Genomic DNA, 19201 nt, shown 5'->3' with positions numbered 1-19201 from the left:
GACGAAGATTTTTGTCCAGTTAGGCTTAAGTGGTTAAAAAGTGTAAGCTTTTTGCCAGCGATTTGCGATTAGCGTTTTAATTCTGATTGGTCTTTTCAATTTATTTATTTTTACAGTGTGCAATAATGTAAAAATGCTAGCAAATCGCTCTGGTGAGTTTCAGCCCTAAGGGTTTATGATTTGCTTCTGCTTGTCTTGGGCCCATCCATGGTACCCTTTTCTCCCAGCACAGTCAACCCTATAATGCTGACACATATATATTCAGCATAAAGTTGGCCAAACATGCACGGTCAGCCCACTTGCATAACAACCGACTTGTAGAAGGTAGAGTTAGGGAAGCTGATGACAATCTGTGTCATTTTTAAAGGGGAACTTCAGCCTAAACAAACATACTGTCATCAAGTTACATTAGTTATGTTAATTAGAATAGATAGGTAATATAATCTTTTACCCACCCTGTTTTAAAAGAACAGGCAAATGTTTGTGATTCATGGGGGCTGCCATCTTTGTCATGGGGGCAGCCATCTTTTTGGTTGAAAGGAGGTGACAAGGAGCAGGAGACACAGTTCCGACTGTCCTGTATCCTGATAACTCCTCCCAGCTGCACACGCTAGGCTTCAAATGTCAAATTCAAAATGTAAAAAAAAAAAAATTGCACCAAAACAGCAGAACGAGAACAACAAAATCAGAAATCCCATCATGCTTTGCACAGCATCAGGGGAAAAAAGCCCGGGCAGTTTTCTTCTGTGCAGCTAAAAATGAGGCTTGTATAAGAGAAACAAAGTTCTGATGCTGGGAAACTGTTAAAGAAACACAAAGCCTTTTCAGTGCTGCTGAGTCGATTTTTAGTCCGGAGGTTCACTTTAAGAGAGAAAAAAAGGCCATGTATTCTCTTATGTAAACACCAAAATTACGCACAGGGTGGAGTTCTAAATTGGGTCAATAAAATGCAGCCCTGAAACCCAATAAGTCCTAATTCCCCCAACCACGCTGTCTCACAGAATTCACATCTCAGCTGTAAAAGCAGCTTGAATTTCCTCCCCTGTAATTGGAAATCTTTGTTTCTTCTCTGGAAGAAAATCCTCACAAAGTATTTCATTAAATGTGTTTAAAAGCCTGCAGGTCTGTCTTCAATTTCAAGTAAAACCTGAAAGTAAAGCAGCGTCCTGCAGGAAGAGTATCCCGCTTTCAGTGCGTCCAGTCTCCTAGTGTACTTCCTACTTATGTGAGGAGAGTCAGGATTGTTGGGTGGAAACAGAAAGCAGCTGCTTGGTCTGGCACTGGAAAACATTATAGGGGCCTATTAAAGCAGACCTGAACTCAGAACTTCCTCTCTGCTCTATAGAAGCATAATAACCTTTTAAAGAAAAAGATATTTTTTTTACAGCTAAATCCAGCAATAAATCTGAAGTGTCTACTTCCTGCTATCATGGAAGCAGACATAGGGTTAACATCCTGTGTTTACAAATTAGCTGCTCTGCTGAGACAGCCAGCTGACACAGCTGGGAGATCAAATTACAGTAGTAATTAGTCACAGATGAGGTAGCATTAGATGGGCTAAACTCTCTAAATACATACAGGGTGCATATCTCTGTTTTTTTTCTGTCCTGGGCCAGAGTTCAGGTCCACTTTAAGCTGGCCATACACCGTACAATATTTTTTGCAATTTGACATTCAAACATCGATTGGGCAAAAAATGCTTTACTGCTGGAGCACATTGATGCTGCAAACAGCCCGTGATCGAGCCACGGGCAGCATTCAGTGATTGGGGTGGGGTTCTTGGCTGACCTCATGCGTGATACTGACTGTAATATCAATCGCGGGACAAATGTGGTCTGATCAGCGCCTGGGTAGAGTAGTGTATGGGTAACTTTAGACCTTTTGTCTGGCATTTTTTAAATCCATTTCACCACTTTTATAATGCACAATTTATAAGGAGGGGGATATATTTGCCAAGCACTCAAAACCCCCAAAACGGACAATATTTGCATCTTATCAGCACTTTTCTAAATATTAGTTTCAGCGGGTCAAAATGCCCAGACATTGAAGTCCTTTATTGTAGCTGGGAAAACATGCTGTAAATGCAACACTAAGGTGTTGTGAGAGTAAAAAAAGTAACCTGCTTTGAGAAAATATACATATAATTCAGTATTATTACACCAGTAGATCTTAGACCAGGTTTCTGCAAAAATCTTGGTAATGTCAATCAGACTGCTTTTATCTTTCTTTTGTATGAAGTACAAAACCATGAAGCCCTCGCTAGCATACCTTTCCTGCTCTCTCACCAGCATCAGTCAATCAAACAAACATCGGACATACCTGATCAGTGCTCAGTTGGTAAAGCCCTAGCCTTTGGTAGTTGTTTGGGTAGATTAGACTTTACATTCAATAGAAACATCAAAGCTATTAAAAAATATTGTATAGTCACTATACAATATTTTTTAATAGCTGACCGCACTATTTTTTAATAGCAGACCGCACTCTGAAAATTGGGCTGACCGTACACTATACTATACTATAGTGTACGGTCAGCCCAATTTTCAGAGTGCGGTCTTCATGGATTGGACTTCTTTTTCCAGCACATTACACAGGAGTGTATCTGCATCCAGGACATTTGGAAATGTGATTCCTCAGACCAGACCATAGTCTTCTGTGGGATCAGAGCAGATTGTGTAGCCTTCACTCCCCACATTCAGCAATGAGCCTTGGGTGCCCATTATGTATCACAGACTCTCCAGTTAGGGCCCTTTTCCTCTGAAAAGCCCAATTTCGGTGCTGTGATGCAGGCATGATCTTCTTGTGTGCTTTTCCCCTGTCATTTAGCAGTTATTGCTATAGTCAGTCACAACCGCACGAAAAATGCAGCATAAAGCGCATATCGCAGTGAAGCGAAGCGCAGCAGTGGAAAACTGGAACATTGATTAACCCTTTAATCATGATGCCCTTGCAATAAGCAAAACATAAGCCCTCTGATTATTGAATCAGAGCACAGCCGGTGGGAAAAGGGCCTTAATTCTTCCTTGTGCTACTTTTGTACTTAAGGGTATCTTACCCTATAACAGTGGAGTGTCTGTTATTACAGCTATAAATAATCTTTGTTCTTTCTTATTTCTACTTATTTTAATTATTTGCTAACAAAAATAACGTTTTAACTATGGTATCTTCTACCATAACCAGGAACATCTCCACAGATCTATTACATTTGTAATTTACCTCAAAAACCCCATTACCTTCAAGAACTGGCTGTATTATTTTCCATGTTCAATGTGCGAATCGCATCCAATGGAAACACAGGAAAATTGCGTTCAGTTTGCAAAAATAGCATGCCAATTTGAAGTTGGATATAATTTCATGTAAATGAACTGTTATTGGCATGCACAGAGGATTCACATTCTGGAAACACCCATAGAAAAAATGCACAAAAAAATGCCAAAAGTGAAAAATCACAAAACATAGAATCGGGTATGTGAAAAAAAGCCATAAATTCCATGTGGAATTTCCATGTATAAGTGTGAAGGACCACTTGAAGGACAACTAAAGTGAGAGGGATATGAAGGCGGCCATATTTATTTCCTTTAAAGCAATACCAGCTTCCTGGCAGCAATGCTGATCCTCTGCCTCTAATACTTGTAGCCATAGCCCCTGAACAAGCATGCAGCAGATCAGGTGTTTCTGACATTTTTGTCAAATCTGACAGTATTATCTGCATGCTTATTTCTGGTTTGATTCAGATAATACTGCAGGTAAATGTGATCCATTAGTAGTAAGGCTGCCAAGCGATTGGTATTGTTTAAAAGGAAATAAATATGGCAGCCTCCATACAACTCTCACTTTTAGTTGTCCTTTAAAGAGGAACTGTAACAAAGAATTGAACTTCATTCCAATCAGTAGCTGGTTTCCCATGAGAAATCTTTACCTTTTCTCATATAGATTATCGGGAAGGTCTACATGGCTGATATTGTGGTGAAACAGTACCACAATATCAGCCATACAGAGTGATGTCAGGACCTAGGTCCTAGGTTTCCTGTCTGTGAACCTTGTTGCACTATGGGAAATAACAGATGTTTCCAACTGCCAAGCAACCAGTACCTCCCTCTTTGCGGATGTATAGCTATAAAAACAAACAAAAAACCTTTTAGCCTATCGCATTCTTAGTGGGTGTGGTTATAGATAATGGTAGTTGGTGCGGTCTAGTTTTTTTTTTTTTTTACTTGTCTGCCAGTGGTAAAGATGATGAAATGCAGGCTCATTGTGGATCAAACCACATGAACAAATTACATGGCGAATATCAATAATGTCTTGATCTCTCTCTCCTATTTTTTTTAACTTCTCACTTTGCAATGTATTGATTTACTTTATTGATTTACTTTTAAAGTTCCTCATTAAGTATGGCAGAGACTAGAGAGACGGCCAGGTTCATACTAGGGCGTTGCGCTGAATACCCTGTAAAAACAAGTGCAACGGAGGAGAAAAGTTGTACGTGAGATGGAACGCATACAGTGCATTAAAAGTATGCTTCACGGCAACAGTAAACGCGCAAGTCAGTGATTATATTGTCCGCCACAACACATTGTAACGTGTCAGTGTGAATGTAACCTAGGGTGCGTTTTCCAGCAGGAATCTGCATAGTGGTGAATGATCAGTGCAATGATGTAGCCTGGACTGCCGCTAGGGCTGCTTTTTAGATGCACCCAAAGTAAAATAGTGACGTTACATGCTCCGGTACACTCTCTCTATGTTTTGGCAAATGGCATAGGAGCATTAGTAGTTAATATTGGCTCCATTCACACCTGGCAGGCTGCCATGATTTCCTATACCCTCCCCCACTGTTTACAATACAGTGAGCAAACTGTAGGCAAAGTTGTAGCAAATCAGTTGTTACCTGTTCTTTGAAGGCGGGAGCGAATGAGATGAGACCGATTTTTCCAATACAAAACACTTGTGCTACAGTAAGCTCACTGACTCAGCTGTTCCATCAGATTATATTCATACTGGATTATTTAACTCTTTAGGGCCTGTTTCCACTACACGCGGATTCTGGATGCAGAAAAACTGACTCCAATGAATGTCAATGGGCCTGTTTCCACTAAACGCGATTTTTCTGATGCAGATTTTCCCATAGGTATTCGTTGGAGTCAGTTTTCTGCATTTAGAATCTGCATGTATTGGAATTAGGCACCTTTGTCTCCAATGGAAATTTTTCAGTTTGGCTTGTTGCCATAAGGCACAAGCCAAACTGAAGACACACATAAGAAAAGGATGAACAATTATGTTCTGCAGAGGAACAGGTGCTTCCTCTGTAACTATAGAAATGTCTGGATAATGCAATGGGTCATCATCCCTTTTTTTTTTTCTCCTGCCTTCCTTCTGGACTTAATAATGGCTTGGCAAGAGCTCCTATTTACAGTTTACCATCCTGAGACTGTATTACTCTTCATCCATCATGGATATAGAATGGTAAAGCTAGTGCTTGGATTTAGTGATGAGATCTGAGCCATAGCTGGCCTGTAGGGTTATGTTAAAATGGAAAAAAAATCCTAAAATCTCCAGTGTTTATTGTTCCTCATCAAATTAGCTTATCTGCAATCTCTGACATGGCAGTCATGTGACACGGAGAGATTAAATTACAATTTGTGATTAGACACAAATGAGGGGGAATTAAACAGGCTAAACTCTCTAAATACATACAGTGTGTATTTCTCTGTTTTCGTTCTGTCCTGTGCTTCTGTCCTGAGTTCAGGTTCATTTTAACAGATGTGACTGTGAACCAGCCTTAAAGCGGATCCGAGATGAAAAACTAATTATAACAAGTAACTAACTTGTCTATATATCTTATCTAAAGTGTAGATAGTTTACACAGCAAATCTAGCTGAAATCAGCTTTAATAGAATATGATTATTTCTTCCTGTGATACGACAGCAGCCATGTTGTTTGTAAACATTACACAGAGGCAGGCTTATCTGCATCTTGAGCAAAAAAAAACTAATCCCCCCTCCTTCCTCCCCTCTGCCTCTGAAATCTCTGGCTAGTAATACCTCCCTCTCCTCCTGCCCAGACTGAGCTCCCATGAGTCCTTGCACTGTCTGAAAGTGCCTTGGCTGTCTGAAAACCTGAGGGCGTGGCTTGTTTAGTTTATAGGGAATTAGAGTATTAAAACAAAAAAGTATTTGGCTTGAGGAATGCCCTATAAACTATATGAAAGAAACACAATTATGCAATGAGTAAAAGTTCATCTCGGATCCACTTTAAAGAGGAACTCCAGTTAAAATAATGTAATAAAAAAAAAGTGCTTAATTTTTACTATAATTATGTATAAATCCCTGATTTACATTCTGACATTTACCACATGGTGACATTTTTACTGCTGTGAGGTGATGTCAGTGGAAGGAGATGCTGCTTGCTTTTTTGGCAGTTGGAAACTGCTGTAAACAGCTGTTATGTCCCACAATGCAATGAGCTTCACAGACAGGAAACTATCAGGACCATGGTCCTGACATCACACTGTGGGAGGGGTTTCACCCCAATATCAGCCATACAGAGCCCCTGATGATCAGTTTGTGAAAAGGAAAGATTTCTCATGGGAAAGGGGGTGTTGGCTACTGATTGGGATGAAGATCAGTTCTTGGTCACGGTTTCTCTTTAAGCTTTGAATGGGTATAAAACAGTATAACAGTTTGCTGGTCCAGCAATGTTCTTGCTACACATCCCATTCATGAAACCTCTGTCCTCTTGCTGCAGCTGTATAGGTTTCTGATCGCTCTGTAGTTTTTTGCTACAAAATTGGGGTCTGCCAAAGCTGCAGCATTTATGGTACAATATTTGGGTCTGCCAGTACCACAACCTTTATGCTACAATACTGTGTTCTGCGTTTGCTCCAACATTAATGCTACACGATAATGACACCTACTGCTACAGAGCAGGGACTGAGCACCATGGAGCAGGAGGGGTAAGGAGGAGGGACGGCACACCATGGAGCAGGAGGGGTAAGGAGGAGGGACGGTGCACCATGGGGGAGGGACTGAGCACCATGGAACAGGAGGGGTGAGGAGAAGGGACTGAGCACCATGGAGCAGGAGGGGGTAAAGAGGAGGGACGACGCACCGAGGAGTAAGGAGGGATGGCGCACCATGGAGTAGGAGGGGTAAGGAGAAGGGGCAGTAAACCATGGAGCAGGATGGGTAAGGAAGTGGGACAGTAAACCATTGAGCAGGAGGGTTAAGGAGGAGGTATGTCGCAACATGGAGTGGGAGGGGTAAGTTGGATGGACAATGCACCATGGAGCGGTAGGGTTAAGGAGAGGAATAGTGTCCTCAGCCTTTGCTTGGCTGAGATAACCCGGCAAGCTCTGGGTGCTGCATTGGAGAGAGTCAGGACCACCAAACTAATAATAGAATCTTGTCAGAGTTGGCTCCTACCACTGCCCCGGTCGTGAAACATCTAGCGTATACAAGGCTTTAGGTGATGAAGATCCATTGGTTTGGTTTTTTATAATATGATAACTTTTGTATGTTCTCATTCCATCTCTTCTCCTCTTCTATGGTGTCCTCTTCTAAGTCACCATGAGCTCTCTAGATACTCTGCATTAAACCATCAAGATACATTCCTAATAGCCAAAGCTACTTTTCTATTGTTGTCCTAACAATGGGGTATCTCTTGCTTAACCTCTCCACTCCACTCCACTCCATGGAACAAATGGCTTCGGGAGATGGTGGAACAGCATGTCTGTACAGTGGTTGTTCCTACGCTGTCACTTAAAAAGTTCTTCAATAATTGTTGCCCCCAAAAAATGGCACAAGGTGTATAAGAAGTTCGAGCCAGTGCTTCTTACACACCCTGAAGTTATGCTAGCACTGCCAGGTGCATTCTGGGTAGTATTCCTTATACCCTACCAGCAGCAGCTCTGGATTGCCTGAGAAGTTGTTACCTGGCATTGCAGTAGCAGCTATGTGGTGTGTGTTTTGTTTACAGGTTGCTGCTTGTATACAGAACTGCACAGGTGACTTCCAGCAATCCTTTGGGAGGTGGCATGATCCGGAGCATGGCACCCAGAGACTGTGCCAGGCAGAGACTTGCCGCACTGGAATAGCCACCGTACTTCTCCTGTTTAGACAGCTGAATATTATGGTTACTATGTGCCCATCCCTGCAGCCACACAACCCAGCTGTCTGAAATTGTTATTTAAGTAGTCCTGGGTATGCTTCTCCTATCTACTACTACTTAAAACAGCTCATTCTGTAAAGTTAAACCAGCTGCAGTAAAGTAGTGAATCTGGAAAAAAAAAATGTGTGTTGTGCTGATAGATTTTTAGCACAGATACTGACCTCAATAAACAAAGGTATAACATTTACTGTTTTCGCCCTGATCAATATCCAATAGCTGTGTACACACCTTCAAACAGCGTTGCCCATAAAGGTCGAGCTTCATCTTGAGGATGACACTGCTGGCAATGAGCTCTGTAGAGACACATCACTTGGGTACACCCATCATATCTTATTAAAAATCGGCACACCTCGCCTAAAATAAAATTTGGAGTGCGATGAATGTTTTTCCCTTTTCTTATTGTTTGCAATTTTTCACAACTCTATTCCCTGACTTAATTATATGAAAACTGACGGTCAGAATTTATCGGCTTTGCATGATGGGCCGTAATGAAAACCTTTTTTGTCATGGTAACACTCAAAAGTGAGTCTAGTTCATTCCTGTGATGTATTTTGGTAAATGACTTATTTGCACATCAAAATTTCAGGATAACATGATATGCAAAACAAACTTTGCCTTCTTAAAACAGAAGGTATATTTTGCGATTATTCAGAATGGAGTGAGTATATGATGTCTCCCAACGATGCATCATTGCTGCATCTGCAAATCATTCTTTGTTGTCCCTGTAAGATAAACACCCCTCCAGAACCACTGGAATGCAATGATGTGTCAGCTTGCATAGCATGGATTATTGTAGCTCTATGGAGTAGGACTTGAAACGCCCAAAGTTACAGATCACCCAGCAAGCTCATGGTGAACCAGAACTTCTAGGTGTGTGTTAGGGGCTACAAAGGACCAGAAAGCCTTCTTACTATGCAAAACAAAGCTTTGCCTTCTTAAAACGGAAGGTATTTCCGATCATTCAGATTGAAGTGAGCATATGATGTCTCCCACAATGCATCACTGCTGAATATGCAAATCATCCTTTGTGCCTGCAAGCTAACCACACCTCCAGAACTGCTGGAATGCCATGACGTGTCAGCTTGTTAAAAGTACAGAGCCACAATACTCCAACATGCATACAGACCTTTTCAGATTGGTTGATCCACATTAATAGAATCATGAAGATGGGTGCAGATTTTGTCCCCACGCAACTGCTACATTGACATGCCCCATAGATTTACCCAGCCAGCAGGTTCTCCAGACTCCATACCCCTCCTGTAGTTGAAATTTCACTTTCAAGTGGCAGTGGTAACTCTCTCTATATAACAGACTAGTGCCTCTGTGTTTACGTATGCTGGAATGTAGCCTGTTCACAGCCAGAGCTGAGTCCTGGAGGAATAGCTGATCTTCTGCTTTCCGTGCCATGGTGTAATTGGATGATGATGAAACTGGAAAAGGCGCTTGTTTACCCTTAAGATTATTGCTGCCTGCCATGTGGGATGTTTATTGTTTTTCCTTCTTAAAGCTATTTCATCTCCACTGTTTTTGTAATCTGTTTCCCAGAGGGTAAAAATAGAACAAATGGGTTTTGTCATCAGTGGGAGACACAAAAACTGCAAGTTACAAATATGAGATTGGAGCAATGAGATTGGAATTGCTATAGGCCTGCTTTCAGGGGAGAGGTGGGGATGGTAGTAGCCCAGCATGGAATTGCTATAGGCCTGCTTTCAGGGGAGAGGTGGGGATGGTAGTAGCCCAGCATGGAATTGCTATAGGCCTGCTTTCAGGGGAGAGGTGGGTGTGGTGTGTTCAGAAGGAAAGCACAAGCTGGTGGCTCAACTGCAACTACATGGTTATTCCATTCTTCTGAAATATCAACCTATCACAATACAGACCATGAATGTTTCAGAGGCCATTCGTCAGATCCTCTGTATAGGGGCTATTGCATAAAGCATTTGCTCCATCAGGCTGTGATTAGTTCTCCATGTTGGCATTAGCTTAGCGGTACCCAGCTTTAGCCCTCTAAATGCCTAAGCTAAAGCAGGTCTCATACGTGCAACTAGTGTCTGCTGATAGTAGGCCATCAAGCCTTCTGCAGACTTGCCTATAGGCTCTCAAGGCTGATGCCTGCAGGAGCAGTGCCAACTGATCCTATTTTTTCCAAAACCTTTTTGGTAGTGGTGAGCAGATGCAGAGTACAATTAATTTTATTCAGTCACCACTGATGTTGCCATTGTCATTGTTAAGCAAACAGTCTTTGGCAGAACCTTAACTGCTGGGACAGGACTTCCTATAGCTGCAGAAGGAACTCCACCTCTTTCCACTCCTCTAGCCAATACAGGGGGTCCTCCTCCCTCCAGAGCAGAGGTTTTGGCTTGCCATGGGTGGCAGAGCCCTGTTGGTTTTAAAAGAATAAAGATGGCAGCTTCTATTGTCCTCTCTCCTCAGGCACACTTTAAAACAAAATATACTAGTCTTTGGTTTCATTAAATTTAATGTTTTATAAGCTTGAATTTGGTAATCTATATTTTCATATTATAAATTACTTGTGTAGATTATTTTTTTCTTAGAGGTTTAAATTGGACCTGAACTCAGACCTCCTTTCTGCTCTAAAAGATACAAAACAGCATAATAACCTTTAAACTAAAAAACATATTTGTTACAGCTAATACAAATCCTAAAATAAATCTGCTCAGTTTCTACTTCCTGATTCATGGAAGCAGACATATTGTTTGTAGCCTGTGCTTTCAAATGGGCTTATCTGCTTATCTGCCATAGGCAGTTATGTGACACAGGGGAGGATCAAATTACAACCTGTGATTAGACACCATCAGAGCCGGGACAAGGTCCTCCAGCACCCAAGGCTGAGACACCAAAGTGCGCCCCTCCATCCCTCCCACCCCAGCCGTCACACACTGATTGCTATTAGACTAAGAGGCGCCACAGGGCCCACAACCTCCCCAAAACCTTAATATCTAGTTATATGGCTTGCAGTCACTGCCATGTATCCCCTTTTCTTATTTCTTTCTGCTTCAAAAACAATTAGGAATGACAGCTGAATGAATTCTGCGCCCCCTCCTACACTGCGCCCTGAGGCTGGAGCCTCTCCAGCCTATGCCTCGGCCCGGCCCTGGACACCATGCATGCTCAAATCCGAATTCGGGAGATACCCGGATAGTTCTATCCGGATATCTCCCAGTAAAGCTGTGCAGGGGGGGGGGGGGGGGGGGGGTGTCAATCTTACCTGTATGACTTCTTCTCCGGTCCATCCCTGGCGCCTCCCACGATGCGCTCCAAGCGACGGTCACGTAACTACAAACACTACCTCCTTCCGGGTTTAAGGAGAAAGTGTTCGTAGTCCCGGGGACGGACCAAAGAGGACGTCATACAGGTAAGATTGCCCCCACCCAGGTTTAGAAGGTTTACTAGGTTATAGAACTATCCGGGTATCTCCCGAATTTGGATTTGAGCAACTCTATATAATGAGGGGGAATTAGACAGCCTAAACTCTCTGAACACATACAGGATGCATTTCTCTGGTTTCCTTCTGTCCTGTGCAAGAGCAAAAAAAAAAAAAAAAGCAGAGATGACTAGGACAGCTGTTGGCAGTAACCACAGCTGTGGTTCTCTGAGGCTAATGAATCCCAGTCTGCTTGGTTAGTAATCTTATCTCACGCAGGTTATAAACCAAGGGTTGCTAGTCAATTATTTTTGCTAAGGAGCTCCTCCTACTGGCTTGAAAAGTAAACATGCTACTGTTAATTAATATTTATAATGTTATTGTTACCCTATTTTAAAAAAAAAAACTAATTTCAAGAAATGTTTTTATAAAGAATAGTTTAATTTTTATTTAAGATCTCAAAATAAAGGCTATTGCTGGACATTCATGACTTTTGCACATTGTTGTTGTCCACATATGGTGCAATGTGCGATTGCTGCATACACTGGCGAACACCTAGTGAGGCAAAGTGCAAGATCATACACTAGTGGATCTCCGTAAATCAGGCTCTATATGTATAAAGCTTGTAGGAGTATCAACCAAAGAATTGCAGAAAAAGTTAGATCGTCGTGCATGTCTAATTTCAGAACTAAAAAAAATTGAGAAAAAGTTGGTTGCTGCTGCCTTATTTTTCCTGTCCCGAAAGTGCCTGGTTCTTTGTGGATGATGAGTTAGGGGGAGGAGTTTGGACACCTTCTTCAATAACAGTTTAATCTCAGCAGGAAATTGATTGTGTTTAGCCAACAGCCAGGTATTTTAAAAATATTTATTGCAAGAAGTACAGGCATGCATTGCACAATCCTTCATACATTGTTAATTAGTTAAAATTTCATATGCATTCAAAAATGGGGAGCTGAACTTGGGTTTTTACCATGTTGCACATGATGAAGATTTCAGGGACCTGAAATGCAGCATCTGTTAAAGTACACGTGAGGAGAAAAAGATATAAAGTGACACTGAAGCGGAAAAAAATGATGATATAATGAATTGGTTGTGTAGTACGGATGATTACTAGAACATTAGTAGCAAAGAAAATATTCTCATTTTTATTTTCAGTTAGGAAAAACAAAAGTTTGCTTTCCTAAAACAGAAAGAATTTGCGATAATTCAGGTTGGAGTGAGCTCAAGATGTCTCCCAGGCACCACTGCTGAATATATGCAAATTAACCATTGTACCCTTAGAAGCTAAACACACCTCCAGAACCGCTGGAATGCAATGATGTGTCAGCTTGTTAATATGTACAGAGCCAAAATAATCCAACATGCATACAGACTGTTTCGGATTGTTTGATCCTCATCAGTGCATGGCATGGATTAATTTGGCTCTATGGAGTAGGGCTTGTAAATCCGAGAGGCACAGACTAACCAGCAAGCTTATGGTGACCCAGAACTCATTGGGGTGTGTAAGGGACTACAATGGTCCTAAAAGCCCCCTTACTAAGATGTTAAGAAAAACAAAAGTTTGCTTTCCTAAAACAGAAAGAATTTGCGATAATTCAGGTTGGAGTGAGCTCGAGATGTCTCCCAGGCATATAGTGTTTTTATAACATTGCATAATTCTCTAATATTTGCAGTTTACACACTACTCAGCATTCTAAATGATTTTACAGAGCAGGCCAGTGAACTATTGACCTGTCCTGGAGAGAAAAATAAATTACAGTGACTGACAGTTGAGATAATAAGCTTCAGAAGACAGAGCTCTCGTTTGTGGAGCTCAACGGCTCTTTTGCATAGAAAACTGGAGTTTCTTAACTCTTCCTGTACTGGAAATAATATTAGACTTATGTCTCTGCTAATGTTTTATTTCTTGGCTGTACTATACATACAAATCATTATCTCATAATTTTTGTTGTGGATGCTCCAGAGGTTTCCCAGATGCTCTGCTAGCCCACCACTGCTGCCCGGGACCCTCTTAATCCCCTTGGCCGCGCTCCTATTTGTGTACAAGCGAGACCATACTACCTGTACGCGAGTATGGTCCACGCATGCCCAGTCGCATTAACCCCCTTGGCGGTATGAAAAATACCGCCAGGGGGCAGCGCAGCAGTTTTTTTTTAATTATTTTTTTTTAAATCGTGTAGCGAGCCGAGGGCTCGCTACATGATAGCCGCTGCTCAGCGGCATCCCCCCAGCCCCGCCGATCGCCTCCGGCGATAGGCGATCAGGAAATCCCGTTCAAAGAACGGGATTTCCTGGAGGGCTTCCCCCGTCGCCATGGCGACGGGGCGGGAAATGACGTCACCGACGTCAGCGACGTCGGGACGTCATTGGGAGACCCGATCCACCCCTCGGCGCTGCCTGGCACTGATTGGCCAGGCAGCGCTCGGGGTCTGGGGGGGGGGGGGCCGCGCGCCGCACCGGATAGCGGCGATCGGGCGCGCGGCGGCGGCGATCGGGGTGCTGGCGCAGCTAGCAAAGTGCTAGCTGCGTCCAGCAAAAAAAAAATTAAGTAAATCGGCCCAGCAGGGCCTGAGCGGCACCCTCCGGCGGCTTACCCCGTGTCACACACGGGGTTACCGCTAAGGAGGTTAAGCGGCTTGTGCATGGATCATAGAGAGGCGCACAAGCGGCTTTGCACTATTGAGTATGCATGGGCCAAACTTGCACCTGTGCAGTATGGTTTTGCTCTTACGGGAACATGGCCACGAAAGCAAATGTGATTAGAGGGACCCAGTGCTGGAAAGGTGGGCCACAGGACTCCCTGGGATGCATCTGGAGTATGCAGAGGCCTTCCTCTACGGCGGGAAGTATCTTATTTTTGTTTCTATTCCTGCCTCACGTATGTTTTTTAAGTTTTTCCCTTTCATGTTGAAATATAGTTTGCAATTTAGTAGTTGTGGATCTCTTCATTCTGCCTGCACCTTCAACAGTGAACTCTCACCTTATGGACTGTTGGGAAACACGTACTTTTGTTAATTATTTATTTTTGTACTTGAAATTGTCTACTATGCATGTTGTAGGGTTAATGCAGACAGCTAAACTGCACAGCGGTTCTAATACAAAAGGGTAATCGCTTGTGTAATGCCAAATGATGCTGGCAAATGCTGCAAATCTCACGTCTGTGGAAACTGGCCCATATGATGGCATCTTAGTTGTCCAAAACCCCATGCACCACAAACCTGACTGTGTATCTTCTTGCAGTCTGCATTTTGTAGACTTTACCGTATGGCTGAATATTGGTGTACTGTCCTTCACAATGTGGTTGCCATTATTTGGATGGGCATTAAGACAAGTCAGTCTGTGTAACATGCTCTTCGACTAGTGTCCTTCAGCCTGATCCGTAATCTTGTTCCATACCTGATAGAAACTAGATATATATATGTTAGGGATGACCAATATTATTGTACAGAAATTCTGCTTAAAGGGGAATTCATGGAGAAGCATATAGCCAATTTGATCAGGTGACTGATTTAAGTGTTATGTGTAGCTCATGTGGTCTTGTCTCTCTTCTGCTTCTTGCCTTGGCTAAAATGGGAAGAAGAATTACCTGATCCACATGATTGTGACCAGCCAATTGGGAGCTTATAAATAACTCTCTTGCAAAATGCTGGGCTAAACAAGTTTATCTCTAATGTAATTTTACTCCCATGGTACTCTATGTATTTAAGTGTATTCTGACATTTGCTATATATGTTAAGTGTTCATATCAGTTACTAAACTTTTGTGTTTGGTTTTTCTTCTCCTTTTTAGGATAAGGAAACATGCATTGGCGTGAACAATCAAAGCTACATTTGTGAAACGGGTCACTGCTGTGGACAATCTCAGTGCTGCAATTACTACTATGAGCTTTGGTGTAAGTGGTTGTGCATCTCATTCTCTAGCTGTTTGTTGTACAACAGTGATGGCAAGTCTCTCATAAAATTAGTTTTTCTGATGGCCCCTCGGTATATTATCACTAGCAGTTGAAACATCTGTAGAATGAGGGATGGCAATGCTTACAGTGTTCTCCCCAGGCTCTTTTAGCCGGGTGCTCCACCCAGCTAGTTTTGGTGTGCACCCGGCTGTCATCGGCTGACCTCCTCCCCTGCTGTAAGCAGAGTTGCTCACAGAAGCACCAGCCCTGCATTCTCATCTCGCCCAACCCGGCTACTTTTCCATGCCACCCGGCTACTATTTCATGCCACCCGGCTGGAAACATTTTCTGGGGAGAACACTGGCTTAGGAGAACTCGAGGAGAAGCATGTGATCTGTTTGTTCAGCTGATACATTTGTAAGGCTCTAATTTGTTGGTCCTGATTATGCAATAAACCAGGAAGTCATCACAGCAAATCAGAACCTTAAATCTGTCAGCTGATCAAATTGATCACCTGTTTCTCCATGATTTCTTCTAAGCATTGCTATCCCTAATCAGAATATAGGGGTTATTAGTATATAAGATAAAAACTTCTTTATAACTTGGCCATCCTGCTTTTTAGTTATACTGTTCAGGCTTTGCTTCCCAACCTACAGGTAGTTATAGACCTATAGCGTTTATTTTTTTCATTTCTGGTGGACTGCCTCAGCTATGTGTCTTCAGATGCGAGGACTGATCAGATAAAGTACAAATTGCAGATAGTCCAGAACAGGTTTGTAGGATCTCGTGTGTCCTTTGGGATCTATAGACCTGGGGAATCGAAGTACATGAGCCCTGTGGTCTCTTTGTAGAGTTGATGCATGATTATGCAAGTTTTGTATGCAAATTTATGCAGATTGAAATGGACCAATCAAATGATGCTGAAGTGGAATTTTATTGCCCATTTTTAAGGTCAATACATTTAGATACAAACTTTTCATTGCCCTGAAATAACTTGGAATTATTTGCATCTCATTGGTCTTCCCTGTTTCCAGCAATAACTACAGGAGTGGCCTAATCAGGCCCAATTCTGTGTGGATCTTTTGTTGCTGACACAAAATTGATCTGCAGACATTTTGGGGCACTCAAACAAAACTGTGTAACATGAGTCAGCTGGATTCAATCAAATTTGAATAGTAGATCCTCACAATGCATAACTGATGGTAAAGTTGCTCAGATTCAGGGCCAGGCAGCGGCGAGAGAGGCTCCAGCTTTGGGGCGCAGTGTAGGAGGGGGCACACAACTTTCAGCTATCATTCTCCTATTGTGTTTAAAGCAGAGAGAAATAAGAAAAGGGCATACATGGCAGTGACTGCAAGCCAGATAACTAGATTAAGGTTTTGGGGGCCCTGGGGCACCCCTTAGTCTAATAGCAATCAGTGTATGATGGCTGGGGTAGGAGGGATGGAGGGGCGCACTTTGGTGTCTCAGCCTTAGGTGCTGGAAAACCTTGTCTCAGCTCTGCTCAGATTAGTACATGTGGCCATCACAACAGTAAACCCAAACTGCCACCATATTACCAATTATGTATTCAGTGAAAAGGGAAAAAATATACACATTAAGTGTAAATGTCCAGACCTGGTCAGTGTCTTACTAATGGCTGTTGGCACCATGGGAATGCGACCAAACATACACATAAACCCACCCCATCCCATTTCCTTCTTTCTCCCCTCACTGGTTTTCAGTGGTAACCATTACTATAATATAGACGTCTCTGAGCCATGGGTTAGTCCTGCCTTTCAGTAATACCATATTTATATCATATTCTATGCAGTTCACTTCAATTTGAGCAGTGACTAATTGGAACTGAAATGTGCAGGAAGTGATGTCAACTGACTTGTTGCCACGTCTCCTTTGATTGGTCCTACTACTCACTCCTCTGAGACAAATTAATGCTGTGTAGGAATCGGGATCTAAGGTAATGGATTACTGCTGTATTAGGGTGACCTGCAGTGAAGGGTCCCTGCATGATGAACAAGGTCAGGTGGTTTGAGTCCCTAATGGTCTTTCTCTGGGCAGTGCCTAGGAATGCTGACCACCCCTGCTCCACCCATCTTTAGTACTCCACTAGATAATCTGGTTTCACCGTACTCAGAAGTACAGTTTATATTATTGATCGTAAGAAAATGGTGTGCTCTTTAATTTACCACCACGTGTATTACATTTGGAAAATAGACCATGCACACATGACTGTTATTATTTTGCATTTCTATAGCACTGTCATCTTCCACAGCACTTTGTTGGCTAATTAGTGACATGATTATGTTTTCTGCAGAAGAGCCCACAGTCTAAAAATACCTTTATTGTCAAACTACAATACAATGTAATATTGTTTACAGCAACCCTAGATGCCTTATATAAAGAATAGATATTAAACTTACCGTAGCTAAAAATATTACACTATAGCAGTTATTATTTAACAATTCCCAGAATACACAGAGTAAAAGTCTAAGTGGAAAGTATGCATGAATAAACATATGAACAAAATTTAAATTGGCCTTCTTAAAACATTAGGCATTTGTAATTATTCAGGTTGGAGTATGCTTTTGAGGTGTCCCACAATGCACTGCTGAATATGCAGATCATCCCTTTCTTGTCCCTGATAGCTAAGCACACTTCCAGAACCACTGGAATGCAATGATATGAGCTGGATAAAAATCCTCCTCTGTTAGGCTGTGAAAGGAGCTGGGGTGACACATACTGAGGAATTAGAGACACCGGGCAGAGCTGTCTGCAGGAAGAAACGATCAGCCTGGCTGTCACTATTCAGTGGATGAGAGCTGCAGGGGACAAAAGGTAAACTCACAAATGATCTTTTGAGATTCAAAAGGAAGGCTGTATACAGCCTGCTTGTGTATGGATGTATTTTTTATGTGTGGACATACTGTACATCAACCTACTTCCTGTTTTGGTGGCCATTTTGTTTGTTTATAAACAAACTTTTTAAAACTGTTTTTGACTACTTTTAATGCGGCGGGGAACGGAGAAATTGTGACAGAGGGGAATAGGAGATATCCCCTAACGCACTGGTATGTTTACTTTTGTGCGATTTTGACAATACAGATTCTCTTTAACATCCTTTATTTACAAATTAGCTGCTCTACTGAGGCAGCCAGTTGACACAGCTGAGACATCAAATTACAGTTGTGATTAGTGACAGATGAGGGGGAATTAGACAGGCTAATCTCTCTAAATACATGCAGGGTGCATTTCTGTTTTCCTTCTGTCCTGTACAAGAGTTCAGGTCCACTGTAAAATGGATAACTTTGAAGGAGAATATGAAGAATGGCGATGCTGATGGCAGTTAGATCATCCCATTTTCTCTGCTGATATATACTGCCCTGCTTAGTTTATGATCTGGCATTGTGCAGTGATTTTTATCTGGAAGTCTGAAGGGCTGTAGATTCTAGAAAAGTCAGAAGTGCAGAACATAGTGTGACCTCTGTGTAACATGATCAGCCGTTAAAGAGTATCTGTGGTTCTTATAAACAGGTCAGCCCTCTCTCCTCCGCCTTGTATGAGTGGTGGGCGTAAAAGTATTTTGGATGTTCAGTTGGGGTAAACAAGACCTGCCAGATCCAGACATCTCTCGTGATGAGCAAACTGTTTCAGCAAACCCTAGACATGTCTTCAGGAATAATATCCCATCACCCTTTGCAGCCATCACCGCCTTTCCAAATTACATCCATGCGGCCAGGGATTAAAGAATATGATACATCAGCAGGTGG

General features: G+C 42.3%; 1 protein-coding gene across 2 annotated transcripts in view; it reads left to right on the top strand.

Moving 5' to 3' along the window:
- Positions 1–19201, top strand: part of WBP1L (WW domain binding protein 1 like) — a 93199-nt gene that overhangs the window by 59407 nt on the left and 14591 nt on the right. For both annotated transcript variants that reach the window (XM_068257531.1, XM_068257532.1), the window contains exon 2: positions 15332–15434. In XM_068257531.1, coding sequence (XP_068113632.1) covers positions 15332–15434 — 103 coding nt within the window. The remainder of the gene's footprint in view (positions 1–15331; positions 15435–19201) is intronic.

Source organism: Hyperolius riggenbachi, chromosome 10 (assembly GCF_040937935.1).
Source record: "Hyperolius riggenbachi isolate aHypRig1 chromosome 10, aHypRig1.pri, whole genome shotgun sequence".
NCBI classification, from domain to species: Eukaryota; Metazoa; Chordata; class Amphibia; order Anura; family Hyperoliidae; genus Hyperolius; species Hyperolius riggenbachi.
Note: the sequence above shows the minus strand (reverse complement) of the source record. Positions and strands in the feature narration are given on the sequence as shown.